The 22,711-nt window shown below is 45.6% G+C and overlaps 1 protein-coding gene across 1 annotated transcript in view; it reads left to right on the top strand.

The window, feature by feature from the left end:
• Positions 1–22,711, top strand: part of SDK1 (sidekick cell adhesion molecule 1) — a 391,189-nt gene that overhangs the window by 359,790 nt on the left and 8,688 nt on the right. The window contains exons 38-44 of the mRNA XM_066329767.1: positions 416–553; positions 3,543–3,704; positions 4,845–4,970; positions 13,191–13,355; positions 16,083–16,220; positions 18,158–18,278; positions 18,485–18,614. Of these exons, the coding sequence (XP_066185864.1) occupies positions 416–553; positions 3,543–3,704; positions 4,845–4,970; positions 13,191–13,355; positions 16,083–16,220; positions 18,158–18,278; positions 18,485–18,614 (980 nt within the window). The remainder of the gene's footprint in view (positions 1–415; positions 554–3,542; positions 3,705–4,844; positions 4,971–13,190; positions 13,356–16,082; positions 16,221–18,157; positions 18,279–18,484; positions 18,615–22,711) is intronic.

The following is a 22,711-nucleotide window of genomic DNA, read 5'->3' on the forward strand; positions in this document are numbered from 1 at the left end:
TTTTTGTTTTTGTTTTTTGTTTTTTTTTTAAGCTGGATCAGCAGCCTCCCAGTCAGGCTGAGCAGTCCCTGTGCTGGATGTGCTGGGAGTGCTCTGGCACAGCTACAGGCAATGCCCTTGGTGGTGGCTGTGAAGAGGAGGTGGCTCCCACAGCACCCTTCTGAGGGGCCTTCCCTTCGTGCCCTACCTCCTTGTTTGCTGTGGAGGTTCAGTTTTGCAGCTGACTGGCTGTATTTTTAGGACAGGCTGCATTTCTGACTGATTACAGCCAGACAGTTGGATACAACTGACAAATCCCATTCTCAGCTTGTTTCCTTTAGATTTAGGCTGAGCAAATAAAGTAACGTTTTATAATATATATGTATATCAGATTGCCTGCTGCTGCTGCAATTCAATCTGTGTGCAATCCTTTCAGCACCCAGTGCTCCCAGCTTCCTGGCCTTCTCTGAAATCACCTGCACTACCCTCAACGTGTCTTGGGGCGAGCCAACAGCAGCAAATGGAGTCCTGCAGGGTTATCGAGTTGTCTACGAGCCTCTGGCTCCTGTCCAGGGTAAGAAAGACCTCTGATCATACATATTCATGGGGAAATGACACAATAGTACTGTAGGCCCTTTCATCTCTGCCCAATTTCCTACTTGCTCTCTACCATTTTCCGAGAGAAGCCAGGTGGCAAAGGGTAAATAAAACAATTCCACTTTTGCCAAAACGCTTTAGCGAGGCATAACATTGTGGAATATAGCTTTTGTCTTGTCTCCTCTCATTTTCTTGCACAAACCGTAGTCTGTGTGATTTGAAGTCATTTTACAGCCATCATTACCTGGTCTGGGCAAAGAGGAAGCTCACCCTGGGAGTACCTGATTGTCTCCACGCGTTGTCTTTGAAACTGCTGAGTAGGCTCCATCCCAGAATAGCTGTCAGGCACATTCGTGTTGCTTATCACATCGTGTGTCACTTCTGTTATCACAAGATTGCCCAGGCATCAAATGAGCTGGTCATCACTGGCAGCACCTCTGCTGTGACAGGGAGGATAACAGGACAGGGACGTGGTTGTGTCTCTTCACACGGAGTTTTCAGGCAGCATTTTTAACCCAGCACTAGAGTTCAGTTAAACCACAACAATGTGCTGGCCACAAACGTTTCATTAATTTGCCAGAACAGCAACAGAAAAGGATTTGGCAGTTTCTCTAAAAACAAATGTAAATTCATTCCAAAGGTGAATTAGAAAAGATGACATAGTTTGTGGATGGCCTTATTAATATTTTTATATTCCTGGTAGATTGCCAATAGTTCAATAGGATGTCCAGCTTTGGCAGCATGACAGCAGGGAGAGTAATTTCAGCCATTGCCAATCCATTTTAAACTCTTTTCCAAAGAAATAAGGATATCAATCACTTGTATTTGCTTCTCCTGTAAGGAATAATGATCTATATTGTCTGAATATCTATGTCTCATGCACAGAGAAAGTTAAATCCAGTATTGAAAACACCAGAATAAAAGCACTGTCAGCTGGCAGGTCTGAGCACAAAGAGCTAATACAGGAAGTATTTCTGATTCTGACCAAGAAACGTGCACAGGGTATGCAGAGGTTTGGGCTGGTCGGGCATTTCCTCCCTTTTCTTCATTCCTACACAATATTTAAGAATACACTTTTTCCCCCTGAAAATATGGAAATGTCAGATCATGTTTTCCCTGCATGTATTTGACTTAACATCCTTCAGAACCTTTGTTGTCTTTTCTTCTCTTCCCCACCTGTGCTTGTGCTGCCCCTGACTCCAGCTTGTGTCTCCTTCCCCTCTGGAAGATTTCTGATGTCAACAGGAAGGTTATGGAGGGCTCTTCCTCAGATGCAAAATATTTGCCTACATTTATTTTCCAGTCTTTACCCACCATTTGCTCTTGTGCCAAAGTTTTGTCTTTCAGCAAACATATTTATTCTCCTGCCATGGAAAAGAATCCCTTCCTTAGTGCCATAATTTTCACAGATATTCCAGGCTGGGAGGGACCCACACAGATCAAGTCCAGCTCTTAAGTGGGGCTAGAACCCACATTCCTCCATGTCAGCACTGCAGTGCGCCAACCTGGATGGACTGGACCCTCTTTTGGAGCTTTCCTCATTTATATTTTGACTTTCCACCCATCCTTTGATTTTTGGCTGACACCTTCTGCCTTCCCAGTCGCCTGCCCATTTTTCCAAGCTTTCCATCAGCTAAAGAAACCAGTGTTCTTTAGCACAGTCTTATCCCTGCTTGACCTTTTATTGTTTAAGCTTTACCACTGTTATGTTTTACACAATAATAGACAACAAAATTGCCCCAGAGCCTTTTTCAACAGTTTTGGTTTTATTTTTTTCTTTTCGGAACATAACTTGAAAATGACAAATACCTCTTGATTTGTCTCAGAGAAATGAAATAGTTCACCTCTGGAAGGAGGGAGCACTTTTACTGCATCCTCGTTAGCCAAGGAAAGATTCCCTGAGTTATAAATTGTATCTGGAAGAAAACTTTGAACAGAAATTGCTTGGACATTACTCTTTATTTAAGTGATTAAAACTGAAAGCAGCATCTTGATTTGCATAAAATAAGCATCTGGATTGAAAACATCTTCCTTCTGCGTTTTTTGGAAAGATAAACTAGCAAGCAGATGTTTCTAGTGGAAAAAACCTACTTCCTACCTTCTTGATTTGAAATATGTCATATACATATACAGACAAAAATAACCACCAGAAAGACTCTAAATTTGAACTTCTTATTCTGTAAAATCTTTTATAAATCAAATTTTTTCCATTGACTTATTTCTAGAAAATTTCAGAAAGCCAGATTTTTTGTTTTCAAACCTCTCATTGCCCCTTGGTCCTTTATGCAACACTGAGAACCTAAAAGTGAAACTAGCTACAAACCTTGGTGAAGGGAACAGCTCTGATTTTAATTGATCCCTGCAAGAAAAATTCTGAGAGAGTGAGAAGAGTGAAACACAAGTCCCAGCTCCTGCCTTGTTTAAGCTCCCAGTGCTTTGACTGCATCCCCTGTTGCTGTGGCATTTGTAGCCCCAAGGTCCCAGTGAGCTGCACATCCTTCACTCTGCATCCACATGGGAATGGTAAATATATGGCAGGATGAGATGAGTGGAACAAATCTGGCCCCTGCTCCTCCTCCAGGCCACGTTGCAGGTTATTTGGGGAAGCAGTAACGGAGAAATTCTTGCTTGGGAAGAAATCTGGAATGTGCACTTCTCTTCATTTACCTCCTCCTTTCTTCCCAGAATAATTAGTGAAGTTACATGTAGTCTCTTGGTAATTTCCCAGTTGTGCTGTAAGGTTTTTTCCTTGTCAGTACTCACTTATCAAGCTTAAACTCTAATTATACTTATCAGTGCTGAAAATTGCCTATTATCACTACTTAAACTCCTGCTAATTGTAAGAAATACTTTCTTAGCAAACTGTTGGATGATTTTACGTACCATCTAGATGCAATATGCTCCACTTGATTTCTGTTTTTACATTGAAGCTCCCTCTTATTTCTGTGTGTGTGTGGCTGTTCCAGGGGTGAGCAAGGTGGTGACTGTGGACATTAAGGGGAACTGGCAGCGCTGGCTGAAGGTCCGGGATCTCACCAAGGGCATGACTTATTTATTCCGAGTGCAAGCCCGGACCATCGCCTATGGGCCTGAACTACAAGCCAACATCACAGCTGGGCCAGCAGAAGGTGAGGGGGACTACAGAACCAAATCACAAGTCCCAGATAACTTCTACAAACACAGGGCACCAGCAGGGAATGGTGCACTCAGGGCTTCACATGAATTTCCAGCTCCAAGGAGAAGCTGAGTCACGGGATGTGATTTGGTGTATTTCACAACTGCCACGAAAAACACGTTTCCTTTTTTTTTTTTTTTTTCCCCTGAAACCTGGAAGTCTAATGTGCATAAACAAAACACTGTAAATAAATCATAATGCAAACAGGCCAGCCAGGGATTTCTGAGCTGCAGCCTGACAGCACAGTGCATAATTCTGACTGTACTGCTCTGCAGTGGGAGGCAGAACTGGAGGAGCTGCTGAAACCAGCAGAGGTGCCTGGATGCAAAACCAGAATTTACAATTGTTCTCTCCTGACACATTGGCTTATGCAGAGGGAAAAATCTGTGGATTTCCTGCTGTGTCAAGAGCAGCTGCAGGGCAGCATTCCCTGCTTGGTTCAGTGCCTGTACCCAAAGAGCTGGTTTTCTTATTTGACTTTGATAAACAGATAATCCAACAAGGTAAATGCCCTCCAGTGATACCAAACCTGTCAGGTAAGTCACAGAGCATCAGTGCAGTGGCCACAGCGCTGATTTTTGGTTTTTTCCCACTTCCACAGTCTTAACTCTCCCACCACACCACAGACTGAGTGTAGATCAGCAATCCTTTCTGATGTGGCCATGGCATCTTCCCAAGCCAATGGGCAGTGCCTGTCCCCACGAATCTCTCCATGAACCTCACAGGCTGGTTTCACCTCTGAAATGAGAAATAACAGTGGCAATGGATAAAATGAGAGTCCTTTTTCCTCTTGCCTTCTTAACACAGGTACCTTATTCTTGGGGCTATCCCCTGTAGGGCCACGAGTTGGACTTTGATGATCCTAGTGGGTCCCTTCCAACTCAGGATATTCTTTGATCCTATGACCTGAAAACCCCATTGATATGTAACTGCTGGTACTGGAGCCAGTGAAAAAATCAGGTCAGTAGCCCATAGAGCTGGTTTATGTTGCATATTTGTTGACCAACACTGCAAGATAATTGTTCCCCTCTCTTCGTGCTGCAGTTTAATGCCACCTTCATTTGCTACTCTCTTTTCTCCTTTCCTCCTTCAGGGTCTCCTGGCTCCCCTCAGGAAATCCTGGTGACAAAATCTGCTTCTGGGCTGACGCTGCAATGGACTGAGGGAGATTCAGGAGAAAAACCCACAACTGGCTACATTATAGAGGCACGACCCTCAGGTAAGCCTTGGGAAATACAGAGAGTTTGATGTCAGTCTTCAGTCCCTGCTGAAGTGGAGAGGTTGTTTGTCATTCCAGTAAGGTAATGGGATTTTTTGAGAGAACATATTTCCAGCCAGTATTAAGATGTTACTGGTTTATTTTGTGGTTTAGCATATTTTCTCCTCTTTAGGAGAAGTCACAGAAAATTACCCCGACTACTCTGGCTTTCACTGTGCTACATCACTGGAAAATCATCCAACAGATGAACTAATATAGTTAATAATTAAAACTCATTTAAATGCTTACAGCATCCTTCACGAGCAAGGACTAATAAGTATTTGCGAGCTGTATTTTGAGGACCACAGATAGAAATCTGTCTCCTTCTGCAGCAGAGCACAGCAGCTAATTACTGTTTTAATGTTAATAATAGGGCCAGGGCTTCAGCAGCACATACACATTTCCTCCCCCATTTGTTCTGCAGGGAGGGCATTAAGATGGGGGGAAGGAATCCCCCATCACCACAGGTTTTCTTGGTGCTTTCCCAGAGCTCCTTTGCTTCTGGGATTTGCATCTTAGTGAAGCTGTTCTCTGCTTTTTTCCAGAATGTTCCCCCACTTGGACAAGGTAATTTTAAAAGTCAGTGTGTGCTGCAGCCCGGTCACAGCTTGGTACCCCTTACAAACTCAAAAAGCACAGATTTCCTGGGAACTGAGTCATTAAGGAAAGGCAGTGAGTGCTGCCAGGCCTCTGTGTAATCTCCCCTGATAACTTCCCTCCACTCTGACAGGGAATGTTGATAACCACTCTCTGGGTACAGTTTTCCAGCTGGTGATACATCCACCAGCTCCTTGTTCCACGTGGGCTGTGTTTGAATGTCTACAAGTCAAAAGCTTTGCTGAAGTCAGGATAGATGATGTCTGCTCTTTCTCCTCTATTGACAAGGTCTGCAACTCTGTCACAGACAGAAATTAGACATGATTTATACTTGACATAACCATCTTGGCTGCTGATTCTTTCTTTTTCACTTCTAGATGCTTGCATGCTGCTTGATTATATATTGATTAAATGAATGCTTATCTGTTTGATTATATAGAGGATCTTGTTGCTTGTTTGTGTCTTGAATGTAAGGTTGCATTTAAAACCAATAATTTTAATTACATTTAACCAGACCAGTAAGAAAATTATTGAGGTCATATCTGAAGATGTAGATTTCCATACCTGCATCTGACAGAATTTGTTCTGTAGTGAGACTCTGCTCTGATCCTAAAAATTCTTTATTTCTGTCATTTAACTTGACAATTGTTTTCAAAATAAAAGCAAGGCAAATGCATACCTTCTCAAAGCACTGGGGTTTCCCAGAGTGATCAAGTTTGCTTTTAATTAGAGGCATGACACTGCTGTGCTTCTGTTTCACCCACATCAGCCTTTTGAGTTCTGTCCTTATTTCTTCAGACGCAGAAAATATTTTCTTACTTGAACAGCATTGTTAGGTAGCAAGTCAAACCAAGCCTCTTCATTTAAAATCACTTACCAGCTTACATTTCCCCCAGATGGGTTTGTTGTGAGTCAAGAATATTTTAGGGGAAAACCTGCAGCCCTTGGACAGATTGTCTGCAAGCTTGGAAATCCAGCTCATGCAGGTGGTGACACTGGAAACTCATCTACTCGACTCCCTGTTGGATGTGAACAAACATTTCACAGCTCATGGCTAAGGATGTAGGATTTGGGGCCCACTCCTTTTGAGTAGGAAGAAAATATTCCCTCCAAGGCAGGTCTGAGCTGCATTAACCCTGGGTCACTCCTGCTGGCCCCACTCCACTGATCCTGGAGACGCACACAAGAGGTCTTATTCTCCCGCTCTTGCAACCTGACTGTTGAGGCATTTAATTCCTCTTCAGATTATTTTAATCCTATTCATGCTGCTGTAGCAAATGAACTAGGCATTTGTATGCTGGATTCTCATCCTTCGTTCTGGTTGCAGCTGTAGGAAGCGTGAAATGTGATCCAGGAGAGGAGACAGACTAATTGGAAGATTTGCTTATTCCACCCAAGTGTTGGCTTCCTCTCTGTGCTGCTTTTCTTCCTCATCTCTGCACAGAAGGGTCTGAAATCTGAATTATGAGCTTAACAAAAGCAGGGAACTAATTCCTTCTCTTAGGGATGGTCATTCAGAGCAGCTCCTGTTTTAATATCATTCAAAGAATTTGCTTTTGCATGTTGATTTATACAGGTAGTAGAGTGTGGATAGGAGCAACCTTTGTTTTCAAGGAGGAGTTGTTCCAAGAGAGGAGCAGTTGACTTGTGCTCTTCGCATAAAATCAAGAAAGGAAAAGATATTTATCCTTCTGAGGTCAAAAAAGGGGCGTTGAGCAGACAGATGAAAAGCTTTAGCTTGTTGCCAATATTTAAATGCAATACCACTACCTTAGTGTTTCACATCTCAAGTGTCATCTATTATAGGCCTCATTACCCCAAACGTTAAATGCTGTATCATCTCATTTTCCCTGCTGTAGCTCCCTGCCAAGACTCTTCCATCAGAGTAGGAGGATGGCTTTCTGTCAGAAATGGCAAACTCTACTCCCTTTTGTCACTTCCCTTCGAATTTTTTGGAGCCCTGCTGTGTCTCCCAGGGCCCTGCTGCCCTGCTGGGTTTAGCAATGGTGGCAGCAGGCAGCTGAGACTGCTCATTTGATTTCCCTGTTTCTCTGCTGGCTTTATGGAAGGTGACCAGGCTCACTACCTCCCCTGCATTTTGAGTACATTCACACACAGGGATGAAGCAGGCAAACCAATATTTTTCCCAGAGTGATCTGTGCTAGAGGAAGACATTAAAGAAACAGAAGAGTTTTTCTTTTCCTTCAGCTTCTCTGTCCTTGGAGAAATGGATTCCAGTTCAGCTCCTTGTGCATTACAAGAAATGCAATTAAGCAGGCTCTGTCTCTGCCACTCTAAGTGCTCCCCAGATATCAGCTGGGCTGGCTGAGGAATGGGGAATAGATTGTGCCCTCAGCTTTTACACACAGAGCAAAAGACAAATGGCACAGGGATGTGAAGGTTCCCAGTGCTGCTGGGAGGAATGGAGAAGCTGGCTTCACCCCTCTTTTCCCAGCTCCAGGTCACATCCAAAGGTTTCTGTCACTGTGCATGTGGCCTGCACATTCCCAGTAGTCTCACCCAGAGCTGCCTTCCCAGTGACCTCCATCTGCAAGGGAGGTGTCTGTGAAACCCCCTGGGGATCCACACTCCAGGAGTGCACCTGGATGTGGAGCTGCCCCAGGAGACCTCCAGCCGTGGATGGGCCTGTGCAGAGCAGCCCTGTAGGTGCTGGGTCAATCTGCCTCACAGAATCGTTCCGTTTGGAAAAGACCCTTAAGGTCATCAAATCCAACCATGAGCCAAACACTGCCATGTCCACCACTAACCACCTCCAAAAGCGACACGTTCTTCTGGCTTCTGTCACCTCAGAAAGAGCCTCCCTGACCCAGGACAAGCAGAGGGAGATTTCCTTTTCTGCTTCCTGTCCCCACCACAATTTTGGACTTTGTGTGCTTTTCCCAAGCAGGGGATGATGTCAGGCAACTGGAAGAGAATTGCACCGAAATGGAATGGTCTGGATTGGAAGGGACCTTAAAGATCAGCCAGTTCCATCCCCTGCCATGGGCAGGGGCACTTTCTATTAGACCTGGTGGCTCCAAGCCCCATCCAACCTGGCCTTGGACATTTGCAGGGATGGGGCAGCCACAGCTTCTCTGGGCATCCTGTACCAGGGCCTCCCCACCCTCCCAGGGAGGAATTTCTCCCTGATACCCCATCTATCCCTGCCCTCTGGCAGTTTGAAGCCATTCCCTCTTGTCCTGTCACTCCATGCCCTTGTAAAAAGTCCCTCTCCAGCTTTCAGGATGATGAGTTCCATGAAGGCAACAGACATTTTGGGAAAGAACCTGTCTGCTTGGAGAGGGAATTGTCTACCTCATAAATGCTGGGTTTCACTTCCCACGCCCTGAGGGCAGCTCTCACTTCAGTTTCCTTTCTGGTGTCTTGAGTAGTGTTTTTCTGTTTTCTTCCTTTTCTATTTATTTTTAACCAAATGAAGGAGCGCAGTGTCAAACATGGACACGAACCAGCAGAAGTCAGTAAATTCAAAGTGAAGGGTGCAGCTGCATCCCCGGCATCTGCCATGGGGCCTTTTTCGCTTCTGCTGGCGAGCGACACACCGGGGCTGACAGTTTGTCAGCCTTCACTTCCCATTCTTGTCCTTCCACCGCTTTGCATGATAATCCAGCCCTGTGCCCGTGACAAACACAGCCACGTTCCAACCGTGTCCTCTGCGGGAGGAACACCAGCGGCGTTCAGCCGGCCCTTGACTCTCAGCAGCTTCTCCCTCCATAAACCCTCTAATGTGTAATTAGGAGGGAGCTTTATGGCCCAGCTCTCCTGCTCTGAGAGGGGACTGGCTGGTGTTTAAAACCAGAATAACTGACAGCTCTCCGTGTCCTGGGTTGTCAGTGGGTTTAGCGGGGCTGGGAGCCTCCCTCACTGAGTGGCAGCTTTACTCAGCGTGGAGACCCTGATGGGTGGCCCATGACTCCAGGCTGCTTTATTCAGCGTGGAGACCCTGATGGATGCCCGTGACTCCAGGCTGCTTTATTCAGCGTGGAGACCCTGATGGGTGGCCCGTGACTCCAGGCTGCTTTATTCAGCGTGGAGACCCTGATGGATGCCCGTGACTCCAGGCTGGCACAGCGGCTCCTCTCCAACACGGCGCTGGGGCAGAGGTGGCCGCACCTTCCCCTGTCCCTGAGATCCTCTCCCCGTGCATGAACCTCCAGCTCACACACAGCCATCGAGGCTGGGAGGTGAAGAGCAAATCCCCCATCAGCAGGAGTTAGGATGGGGCAGGGCTGGGGAAAACTGGACAGAAATAAGGAGCAATAAATTTTTTTTTTCTTTTTTGAGGAGCACACGCTTTTTCCATCACATGTGTCAGAGGCTGAGTGCCCAGTGAAAGGCAGTGGGGATTAATGATGGGGACTGATGTGGCCGAAAAGAAAGAGGAAAGGCAGCCTCCCTTGGGATGTCCTTTCTGAGCCCTGCACCTGAGCCCTGTTAAGTGCTGCAAACTTTGCTGTTCCCAGCGATTTCTAAGAGTTGATGCCCAGCTGATGCCCCAGCCACGACATGTGCATCTTTTCCTCCCTAAAATGAGTGGAAAATGCTGTGTATGGTACACTAACGATTTTCTACTGAACTTAAAGGCCAGTCTTTGCTATCACAGGTGACCTTCTAATGAATTCTCTTTCAGCTGAACTTCTAACATTTAGAGCACTCCTGGTTTTGAGGATGGGGGGAGAGGTGCTGTGAAGGAATTCACAAGTATGTGTTCAATATTTAATCTCAAAGTTCACTACTGGAATAAAGGGATCTTTTAGTTCAGATATATCTGACTGTGGTCATTGTCTACAAAGAGGGGTCTGGATGCTCCAGATGGATATAAGATAAATCAATTGAAGTTCTGAAATTAAAAATCTTGTTGGCCAGGGCTTGGGAAGCCACAGGCTGTGCTGTGCATAGTGGTCAGCACTGGGGAAGATGTAGGACATCTGACCACTGTAACTGCATCAGCACCTCTCTGGGACCCCAGGGATAACCAGCAGGGTCTCATTTTAGAATCATTAACATTGGAAAAGACCTCCAAGATCATCGAGTCCCATTAACTCAGCACTGACAGTCCTACCCCAGGGGAAAAAAAACCCCAAAGTTTTGACAAAGATTCTTTCAGTGAATGAAAGGGATATGGGCCAGTGACTACGTGGCCACCAGCCAGAGCATCTCTGAGTCCCTGTGAGACAGAAATATCTCTGAAGAAACATCCACCAGCATCCTTTGCTGCCCCACACCATCACCACCATAGCCAAGGGGACAGAGAGGAGGAAACTCAATGCTGATCTCTCAAGGGTGGTTTTCCCAACTTACTGCAGGCTCCACGGAGTGGTTAAATTTGCACTTCTTGGTCTGTTGGGTTTTCTGCACTGTGCACCCTGATAGGTTTGAGAAAATGAATGAGAAAGTGTGTCTGAACAGTTGTGTTTGTCGTAATGAGTGCTGAACATTCACTTTTGTTGTTGCTTTTTCTTCCCCTATTTAAGCAGCTTTGAATGCAAACAAATTGCTTTTCAGACAATTCGCAATGGGCCCAAATTCTCTTATTGCTGTTTACAAATGTGTTTATGAAAGCTTAGGCAATTCTAGCAAATATGGCAATATTTTATAGTCGTGAGATGCATCTTCTGAGTATCGGTGGCTGCAACAATCCAACTTTGAAAATGCATCCCTCACTCCACCCTCTTCAGAGAAACTAAATCCCAAACTCCCTTTTTATTACATTGTAACTTTATGTGGTAGAAATAATCTCGGTTTCTATTGCCCTGTAAAAGGGAAGTCAATATTTTATCTCTTGTTTTATAGCCATTGTAATACCCAGCTAATACATAACAATGGTACATTATGATAACTTCATTATAGTCTGATCATGCTGGTGAATAATGGATTGGTCCGAGTTTTAAGCATGGCAGGAAAATTACCTATTTTTATTGTTCTTTGGTGTTCCTCAAATGCAGCTGGAACAATAACATTCCAGCCTGCTTTTTGCATCCACTGAGACTGCCAATCCTCCTGACCAGAAAAGCTGTGGTTTGGGGGCTGTTACTCACTGTGTGTGTCATCAGACACGCAGCACCATGCAAATCACTGAGCCAATATTTACTGGTGCCAAAGCTAAAACATTCACATGGAAATGCACCTGCAGCGTTAATCAATCCGTCTTTGCTGCTGTTCCCTGTGGCACAGGAGCAGGCTGAGGGCCAGACCTTGCTCTGTTACACCAGCACAGTCCTGGAATCGCTGCGGTGACTCCAATTAGGTACACTCAGGTAAAGGCAAAGCAAATGAGGACAGATTCCTGCCTCACACTGCAGCAGCAGAACGAGTCACTGAGGGTAACACTGCTGGCTCCTGCTTTATTGTTACCTTGATAACACCTCGAGCTACAGAAGCCCTGCTGCTGCTCGAGTCGTGAAGCGCAGACGACTGTCTTTCAAAGAGGCAGCTCCCACACTGAAGTCGTGTCTGTGGAGAGGTTATCATCCTCTTTATTCCCACTGCTGTGGGACATAGAGAGAAAAATAGATATTGTTGGAACAGCTTTGATAGCTAAAAGTAAAAGCCCAATAGGATGCTTGTGAGGTCAGGTCTGTGAGGGCTACGCTGGGTAGGCGAGCTGAGGGTTTGGCCCCACATGTAGACAGAGACTCCATTTTCTCAGCAGAAATGCTGGGAACCAATTTTTATTGGGAAATTGATCAGTCAGATCAATGTTTGATTCCTGCCCTCGAAATTTTTGAGCAGGATTTTCAATTATAGTTGGTTTTGTTTGCCCTGGTGCCAGGATCCATCTCGTTGAAAGTTCATTCCATTGCAGTCAAGTGAATGTGAGGTTACAGGTGTGGATCAGGGATGGGAATGGTGCCTGGTCAGGATGGGAACCAGGATTAACGTCATTATGGCTGTGGAAAGCCAAGATTACCCCTCTGAAACGCTCCCATCAGAATGGCATTGTGTTTCTACCAACTTCAACAGCTTTATAAAAATCAAACTCATTTCTGCTTAAAACTGCAGAGCACAAAGTGCAGCACTAGCTCTGTGCCATGCAAAGGGCACAGCACTGCTGCTGTCATGGAGCAAGCAGCATTCCAGTGACACCACTTCACACAGGGCCACAGTGCCTCCCAGGACTTATATTAGTCCAGGCTTCACTTCAGTGCTTCAACAACAAAGCAAATTTTGCAGTATAAAATGCAAGCAAAACCTTTGTGGTCAGGACTCCTTAATGCTGCCTTGGGTTTGCCTGATCTGTCAAATGACAGATGTCCTGATGGGTGACCTTACCCAGTCAGGAGGCAGTGGCAGCTGCTCCAGCCAGCTCAGGTCTATGTGGGTGCTGCTGCTGATTGTAGAGACCTCTTCCAACTGGGCTGTGAAAAGATCCCATCCTGAATAAATGCATTCACAGATGGGGCTTGCGGGACATTCTGACATTTGTGTGTATCACAGGGCAGCCTCCAGATGAGTGTGTCCCTGCCTGTGGCTCCAGCACACCGTTAATGACAATCTCTGTCACTGAGCAGGTGGAAGTGCCAGGGCACACAGCTGATGCCATTTCTCTCCTTGCTGCTCTCCTAGATGAAGGACTTTGGGACATGTTTGTGAAGGACATCCCTCGCAGCGCCACCTCCTACACAGTGGGCCTGGACAAACTCAGACAAGGTGTCACCTACGAATTTCGGGTGGTGGCTGTCAACGAATTTGGCTATGGAGAGCCAAGTGTTCCTTCTGTGGCAGTATCAGGTAATCATGGATTTTTTTTTTAAGTCTTTTTCAATGGAATTTTCTGGGGCTGAGGGAGAAGAGGGGAAAAAGAAACAAACCAGACTCTCTAGCTGCAGCAAATAATCAAGGGCAGCTTGTTTTCACTTGTTCTAGGATAAAACTGGAGTGATGCAGTGGTGAATTATGGATTGAAATTACAGTATATTTGATTCTCAAGAGGAAAAATGTGCATGTGCCATTTTTAAGCTTGATAAAGAACCTACTCAGAGTGTCTATATGTCAGATCTCTTGTCATAAGACTAATTTGCAGAGTCTACAATTTGTTTGCTTTTTCTCCATTCTTAGTCTGTTTTTTGTTTGTTCTGCTTTCTTTTTCTTTTTTTTCTTTTTTTTTTTTTTTTTTCACTGTGGACTCTGACAAACATTTTCTGTATTACTTTGTATTTAGCTCTCACAAACACAGCAGTGTAGTTTCACATTATTCCCAACCATCCTCTGTGCTGCTCCAGTGTGGTGCCTCCAGTCCCCCTCGACCAGAGCAGCTCGTTGGTGGTGCTCTGGGGCTCTTCCCACTCCCCCTGTGTCTCCCAGTGAACAGGGCTATGACCTAAACGTGCTTCCCAAATCCCCGTGAGCAGCCCAGCTCTCTGATTTTCTGAAGGGACTTGAATACCTTGAAAATCAGATTGCTCTCAGCTTGCCAGGGCTGGGCAGCTGGAGTGCCTGGGCCTGTGGTGAGGTGAGAGACCTTGCCCTTGGGAAGGCTTTGCTGGGTCTCCTTTTCCCCCCTGCTCTCCTCCAGGTCGCTTTTGAGCCATTAGGTTTCATCCTTGCTGTGTCAGCAAAGACAAGGGGAATAAAAGAACCTGATAAAGCAGCTTTGTGATTCAAAATTCTGGAGAGTCCTGAGAACCTGGCAGTGCTCCAGTATCTGGAGTGGCTTTTATCTCTTTGCTGCTCCAGTGAAAGGCACGAACACCATTGAACAACTCCCCAGCAGGCAGGAGTAGCGAGCGTGGCTCTCGCCATCGCGGCTGCTGCGCTTGTCCTGACACAATTAACCACTTACCCCGTGAGAGCTGCCATGGATCTCACTGAGAGTGCTACCCCTGCTTTTCTTCTTCAGGACAAGGGCATGGACAGCCCACTTCAAACACCAAGAGGCAGTGTTTTTTGGTCTCTGGGGTTTCACAGAGGCTGTAACAGCGTAAAGGACCAGCAATCATGTCAGTCTTGCCTTTGCTCGAAGACATTATTCCTCTGAAGCAGGGCATGCATCTCCTTGTGATGCTTTCTATAAATAAACTGCTTGTTTGTAAGTTCTCCACTTGAACAGAACTATTTAATTCGCCTCCTTTTGATGCTTCAGTGTTCCTCTCAAATTGCTGCATGAAAGCAAGAGGCTTCCATTGAGATTCACAGTCATAAAAGTATAAAGCATTTTAGGCTGGCCACTTCAGCTGGCACAGGGAGGTATAAATTGCCCTGAATCTGCTCAGCCCAGCATGGCTTGTGCAGTTTGTCTCTAGGATTTTATTGGCCTGGACTGGCCTCCTAGCAAAGAAAGAGCGTGCCTGCTTTTCCCTGCTGCAGAATACCCAGTGATCTGGAACAAATTTGAGCTTGTATTGTCAGGCTTAAAACAGGTTTTTATTCAGATCCAAGCTTGGGACAGTCAGGGGAAGAAGGAAAGAGGGTTTGGTGATAGTGAGAGGTTGAGTTGTTCTCCTGGCATCACCCATTCCTGCCAGGTGGTGTTCCACCTTACGGACTATAGGGAAATTATACCAACTGCTGGCTCGTGCTCAAAAGCTGCACTTTTCCCCAAAGCTGAGGGAGCTCAAGGGAGGATGAAGAGAATATCACTGCAAGAAAACAACAGTACTTACTGCTTTAAACCAGGACTGGTGAGGTAACTCCAGAAGGGGGAAGTTAGTGTCATTTTGTGTTTCCACTCAAGGTCAAATGGGATGAAATGACCTGAGACTGCACAAAACCCAGGCAATTGAATTGATACCCCTGGGCTGCACATCAGGCTTGGCTCAGTGGATGGAGAAGTGATATAGAGTAGCAGTGAAATGTTGGAAGCTGGAGTTAATGGGGGTACTGAAAGACACTGAACTAAGTGTACTTTGTTCCCTGACACTAGCTGTATTTTTCAAAGAGCCACTAAACAGCATTTTGGCAAGGTAAGCCTCCCAAAAACTGAAATAATCATGGATCATGGTACGTGTGTTAGTGGTTCCCTTGACCCAGGAGTGCTAAGCCTGCCATGGTCAAGAAATGTGGGTGTGCAGAGCTGTGGGAGGAAGCCTGCCTCTCTTCTCCTGGTGGTAACTTCTTAGCTAAGGGCATCTGGAGCTGCTCCAGGGATATGAAAGGTGCTTGTAGAGATGGGACTGGTTACCCAGAGAAGCTGTGGCTGCCCTATCCTTTGCACTGTCCAAGGACAGGTTGGACAGGGCTTGGAGCAACCTGGGATAGTGGAAGGGGTCCCTGCCCATGGCAGGGGTGGCACTGCATGAGCTTTAAGGTCCTTCCAACCCAAACCATGCTGGGGTTCTGGGTTGTAGCTGTGATATGCTCCTGTTGTCTGCCATCCTGGAAGGGTCAGAATCCCCTCGAGTCTGAACCCCCTCTCTCCTGAGCACCACTGCAGAGTCTTCATTCACTGTGGGGAACGAGTAAAAATTTAAAAGGGAATGAAGAGGAAGTGTTACTTGGTTTTGGTTTTTTCTCTTTCAGCACAAACAGAAGCCCCTTTCTATGAGGAGTGGTGGTTTCTGCTGGTGATGGCTCTCTCAAGCCTCATCCTCATCCTGCTGGTGGTGTTTGCATTGGTCCTGCACGGCCAGAGCAAGAAGTACAAGAACTGCAATGGAGGTAAGGCATCATCACTGTGCTGTGCAAAAGTCTCAAGAGCTGTGGGAATCAGAAATACCTTTCCTTTAAACCCCTGATCCCCTCAGCAGGGTCTGTGTTTAGGGCTATTTTGCTTGGCAGAAGACTTGGAACATTTTGCTGCCTGGTATGGTAGAAATGGCTTTTGCCTGGAGCCACACTGGATCAGGGTTTGGACACTGAGCAGCCACGGGCTCAGGACAGACTCTGGAAGTCCCAGGGGCTGCAGTGAAAGCCAAGGAGTCTGGGTCAAACACTTGGCAGATAAGGAATAAATCAAAATTTAGCTGAGACTTTGTTTAACTTCATCCTAATTCCCTGATAGATGGGGACAAGGAGAAAGATTCTGCTTTTCCATGGCTGTACCAATGCAGATATTCTAAATCCCTGTGTGTGAGGACTACATCACCATTCCTTTATACTCAGTGCCCTGCATCTCACATTCCTTCTCCAAGCCAAGCTGCAGTTGCTGGGCTGGGGGCCAAGCAGCCAGGAGGTGTCTTGGTTATCTGGACCTGTTAGATTTTAACTTACAGTGAGCATCAAGCTTTGAATTTTCCTTTAGTGATGATTTTTACCAGTCTCCTTTCTTGAAAGGAAAGAGGAGCTACCTGCTCTGTAACTTGGAATGTCAAATAGTCCCCTTTCAAAAAGCCTCATTCTTGAGCTCTGAATATTGTTTTTGTGACCTCTTTTTCTCCCTACATGATAAAGTCCTGGGAGGGTTGTTCACATGTGTATTTCTCTGATATCCTCCCCCACCTTCAGCAAGAGATTTCTCTGATGCCAGGAGGTGCCAGAAAAGGCACATGAATGAGAAGAATCAGGTGGATGAGCCTCTGCACTACCTGTTCTTAGGGATTAATGTAATGAAGTCTTCCAGGCAGTATTTAGTAATTCAGTCCCAAAGTGAAGATCTTCTCTTTCTTTGTAATTCACTTCTAACAAGTGTTAGAAAATCAGATTTCAGTCCCACGAGATATAAGATGTATGCATAGCGTGGCATTTTACCAAGTTAATACTGTTACATATTTGTATGCACAGCTCATAGGAAATGTCTCATCTTCGTGGTTTTACTGTGTGTTTGGGGGACAGACATGAAAAGGCAGGTCTGACCTGTGCTGTCAGATATCCATGTTCACAGAGCCTTAATGCAGCACAGAAATTGAAGCTGAGGATAAAGCACCTGTCTGCTGCACAGTGGCAGCCAGCCCTTCTCCCTGGGACACGGGCTCAGCTCACAGCTTTGGGATGACAAAGGATGAGCACAGGAGAGAACAAGCTCCTGCTAGATTTGATCACAAGAAATAATCTCCTGGGCTGTATTTTCCTTCTTCCCATCTCGTCCTTGTTCCTGCCTTACATTGTCTGGTGATTTCTCCATACCTGATCCTCATTTCAGCTGTGGCATGTTTTTCCCATTTGCTATCCCCTTACCCTTCCTCTTGCTTTTTTCTCCTGCCTTTTTTTTTCTCTCTCCTTTTCCTCTTTTTCTACCTTTTCTAGTTTTACTTTCTCTTGCTTTGCTCCAGTCAGCGTGGAATGGGATTCGTAGCACCTGATTTAGGACATCTTCAGTAGCCACCTAAATTAGTTATCTGGTTTCTATTTATAGTCAAAACCAAGAGTAAGCACTTTTGAAGCACAGTTTATCTGTGCTATTTTAGATACTTGCCTCAGAATGAAACTCAGCCACCCATTCATGAGTCCTTTCTCCTTTTTTGGCTTCCTATGCCCCTTCACATTCCTGATACACTCCTTGCCTTTACTCTGTTCTCACTTACCAGTAAGAAAAGTAAAGAGAATTTCAAATAATTAATGATGTCATAAAACAGAGAGAAGGACAAGTTAGCTCCTGCAGTTCTATTTGGGGGGAAAGTGCTTTTGTTTCAGCTGAACCTTTCATTTCCTGGCTCCAGGTAAAACCATCTCCAATGTGGAGGAGTCGGTCACCCTGGATAACGGAGGCTTCACTGCTCTGGAGCTCAACAGCAGACACCTGAACATCAAGAGCACCTTCTCAAAGAAAAATGGAACCAGGTAAAAAGCTGGGAATGCTGTGCTTTTGGAATGTCTTCCTGCTAGCTTCAAGCACCGGTAAACAGGCAAAAGAGACACTGAAGAATCCAGGGAGGACTTAAATACCCAAGTCCCAGCCTCAGGCTGTGATTCTGGCTTCTAAGCATGATTTCATTAATCCCAGGGGAATAACAACATCCCAAACACTCATCCTTTGCATCTCCTAGGTCTCCTCCTCGGCCAAGCCCAGGGGGGCTGCACTACTCTGATGAGGACATCTGCAACAAGTACAATGGGGCTGTGCTGACCGAGGGCTTGGGCCTCAACGAGAAGCCCCTGGAAGTGTCAGAGTCAGAGGTAAGGATTTTCCTCTGCCTTACCCTGCCCAGACACTGCAGATATTCATTTCCATGCTGAATCCTGGCAAGTCTTTGAAGTCCCAGTCCCATACCTGCATCATGCTGTGTGGTCACTGTTTGTCTGTCTCAGGGATTTTAAAAGGTTCAATTCACCTGGCTGTTTGCATCGCATCTTAAAATAAAAATATCAAAGGAAAGAATGACAAGCAGGACCCAGCCAGAGAAGATTCCAGACCTGGCCTTGGCAGATAGTCAGTTTTCCAGAGTCAGGAGAAAGTGTGTGCTGACCACCCTGGAAGGATCTGCACACCAGGTTCTGCCTGTGGGCTGCAAACTTGGAGCACTTTTGGGAAGACACATATGTGCTGCAAAATAATCAGCTACTGTCTGGGGGAGGTCACAGGTGAGATGTGCTCTGGATTGTTGCACTGACTGGAGTGTGGAATGTGGTTTGCAGTTTCACAGCTTACAGCAAGCCCCACGATTCAGAGGAGGGGTCTGAGTGGTGACTGCCACTGCCTTGGTTACAGAGGGCGTAGGTGGGGAGAGAGTAACTTGCCAGGGAGTACCATGGCCATGTCTGTGAGGGCACAGCACTCAGGTCTCCTAACAGCCCAGCCTTGCCTTTGAACTGCTCTCCACAGAAGGTGGGTGTATGCCAGCACTGTCCATCTGGCAGGGCTCCATCTTGTGTTTCACATTCCCTGCAAGAGGAAAAATGCGTGTGCTGTCTGTGAAAGTCCAGCAGTGGCCAGGGGTGAATAGACAGGCTTCAGAGGAGATCCAGAAAGGTAAATCTGTCTCTAAAATCAGATGCTGTCAGCTGAGATCCTGACGAATCCGAACTGACAGCGCAAGAAGCGAGCAGTGGGCCAAACCATGCCAAACCTGACCCTTCCAGCAAGAAAAAATCACGGGCAGCAAGTAGTGAAAGAAGATGACAGTTTTCATCTGTAGCTTTTCTGCACCTGCAGCTACAGCTGCTTTTCCTGGCTACCTAGCTCTCACCTCCTGCTAATTACCACCGACAGCCTGCTGCTTTGTGTTGCCCTGTGGCCGACCCGTCGTGCAGGCAGCTTTCCTTGGTGCAGCTCAAGCTGCTGTCTCTGCAATGCTCCAGCATTACCCTCCAGATTAAACCCACAGTGCTTTGGTCATGTCACTGTAACAAGCCAGCATTAAACCTGTCATTAAAACAGTTTGCTGAGCATGATCGTGAATTTAGCACTGGCACCTTTTGACATTAATTTCAATGTCCCGTGTGGTATTTCCTGGTGATGTGCAGAAGTCTCCTTGCAGGGTGTCATTATGCCTACTAAATGCACTCTTTGTACAGCAGGGAATGAAGTGATTTGGGTGGGTTTTTTCTCAGGCTGTTGATATTATGTATTTACTGTTGTATTGCTGTCAAGCCCAAAGCTCTCAGTTGAGATTCTGGTGTTTTTGTCAATGTGGGTGTGCACGTGAGCATTTTGTGCACAAAATATGCCCCTGTTTTTCCTTGGGGCTTGGGTATGCAGCCTGCCTGTATAATGTCTTTGATGCTTGTTTGGGGTTTTTTTGTGGTGGGGAGTGCTTTTAGTCATGAAATGTTAATGTGCTCCCAGTAGAGGTAGCAGTAGGAGATGCTGCCTTTTGATCAGCCTGAAAATGCTGTTTATGTTGGCAGGTGCACACAGGAGGTGAGGGTGGCTTGGGGCAGAGGTGGGCATAGATGATTGACCACTCTCTTTTCAACTGTTCCTGTACCTATTAGCTCTTCCTGTTTGTCTTTTATTTTCTTTTAGTTTCTGTTCTCAGAGGAGGTCTTAATAGACAAGCTCTGTTTTCTGAGAGTTTCAGATTTTCCCATCTGTCTTAGCAGGAAGAAACATTTGCCATTAGACGAAGAGCTAAAGATATCTTTTCATGTAAGAGTTCTACCCGGCTTGGTCCTCTGTAGCAGAGGGTCCTGATGCTGTTTTCCTCCAAGAGATCTGTGTGTGGGTCTCAAATTCCACTTAATATGATGCAAATCAGGGCAGACAGGAACAAAAACTGTGCCTTTGCCTTCAATCCACTTGTCACCGTGTTACTGCTTAGTCTTACGCCTGCTGCCTGAGGTGTCAAGATTTTATATGGAAAAGAAGGAAGCTCAGTGGCTTCAGGTCTCCTGGGGTTTACTGAACATGAAGAACTCTTGGGCTGACTGACTGCACTTAAAACACAGCTGCCTGGGAGCATTCCTCCAAGCTCCCTCCCGGAGAGGAGAGACACACAGAAACAAAGAGGAAATCAAGTAGGATTCTTAATATTCATAAATCAAGTGGTGAACTTACTCCATGTCATGAAAGCCAAGCACCAGTACTGTTAATGAGGTTAAAGAAGTTTAATTGGCAGGTATGGAGCAGGAGACTGCTATGAGTGTAAATTCTAAATGATTAATAATAATAGGTTTTTAGTTAATGAGTCAAGTGGACAAGGCTCTGGATAGATAATCGGAAAAGATTTGGTGTTCACCATGTATAGAAATCTGATGATGTATCTGCAGTGTCATCCAGCCAAGGAAGAGCACGAGGAGAGGGGAGGCTGGTGAACATTTGTGTGTTCTCACAAGCCCTGGTGGTCTCCCAAAAACTGTCTCCAGGAGAAAATACTCTCACAAGTTGCACGTTATCAGTCAGTGCTGGATGCTCTGGCCTTCCCACTGCCCTCTGTATTCTGACTGGCTTTGGCTTTCTCAGCTCCGTTGGAAGATATTAATTTCCACTTAACACTTCAGAGGGAATAGAGTTTAACTTGTTTCCAGTAAAACTCTCCAGTGATTCTGACAAGTTGGGCACTATGTGGAAACCAGCTGCAGCTGACACATAAAATAAGAGTGGGTTTCCATGTTCAGAGGAATATTTTGCATACTGGGTTACCTTGTCTCTTTTACAGAATATTTATTTCAAGCCAACAAAAAAAAACAAAACTAGCTGTCATCTACATTTTTAGAAGTAATCTTATAAGGCTGTTTCTTTTGTAGTTACTTAAAAGGATAACTGGAACTATTATCAAATTTATTATCACATTTCCCACTGACTAAGCCAGCCAGCTCTGGTGGCTGACTTGCCTCTGAGCAGGACTTGTGCGTTTTGTGCTATGAAAAATATACCTAAATAGACTCTCCTTTTCTGTATTTGTTGTTTCACAGGCATCCATGCACCTTTGGTTGACAGTGTGTAATGTCACCACACACCCAATCACACTCCAGCCTATGGAGGTTTCCAAGGTAACACAGCCACAGTCGCAGGGGAAGGAGAAAACTGAAAACAAAGCAAAAAGCCCTGCAGCATTTCTATTTACTCAATAGTTTAAAAACCACTAAAGAGTAATCCTCTGGTATAAGCTGTCTGTATTGTCATGCTAAACAGGTTTATCTTACTTCTCCTTGATTTTCATCGGGCTGTGGAATGCCAGTTTGAAGCATTCCTTGCTGATAAGGGTGGTTATTGGAGTCTTGCTGGGAGCAGACCTTAGGAGATACTTCAGAAACACGGACAAAATAGTCAGTTCCTGCCTGTTCTGAAAGAAACACAAAAAACCCCGTGTTGTAGCAACACTAACAAGCAGGTTATCCTTTCCAGCATCAGTCTGAATGATGGTGAAAGGCTGAAGTTACTGCAGCACTGTATGTTTCATGACAGTTCCTTCTGAAAGACCATGGCCTTATTTACACCAAATTAGTGTTCCCTTTCAGTTGGTATAATGAACTAATTAGTGGACAAGTTATCAGCAAGTGGTACTGTTTTAAATTGCCTCTTTCAGTTCATGGCAAATCTGAGCGACAGTGACACCGAATTTCAAATGGTAGCAGCTCATCTTAAAGTGTTCCTGGGGTTTCTCCTCTTTAACTTCTGGCAGTCTTGAAAGAACTTGGCTTAGGAACAGAAATTATATTAGTTTTGTGAGTTGTTTTTTTGCTGGTGATGGACAAAGCTCAAGTGGCTGCCTCAGTACTATCGCAGCTATTAAATCATGCCACATGCTTCTTTGCATTTCTCCTTAGGGCTTCCAGCCTTTTAGTTGGTTTTATCCAACCCCAGATCCTCTGTGTCTGTGGGGACATCAGGA

Source organism: Sylvia atricapilla, chromosome 15, assembly GCF_009819655.1.
Source record: "Sylvia atricapilla isolate bSylAtr1 chromosome 15, bSylAtr1.pri, whole genome shotgun sequence".
NCBI lineage: Eukaryota > Metazoa > Chordata > Aves > Passeriformes > Sylviidae > Sylvia > Sylvia atricapilla.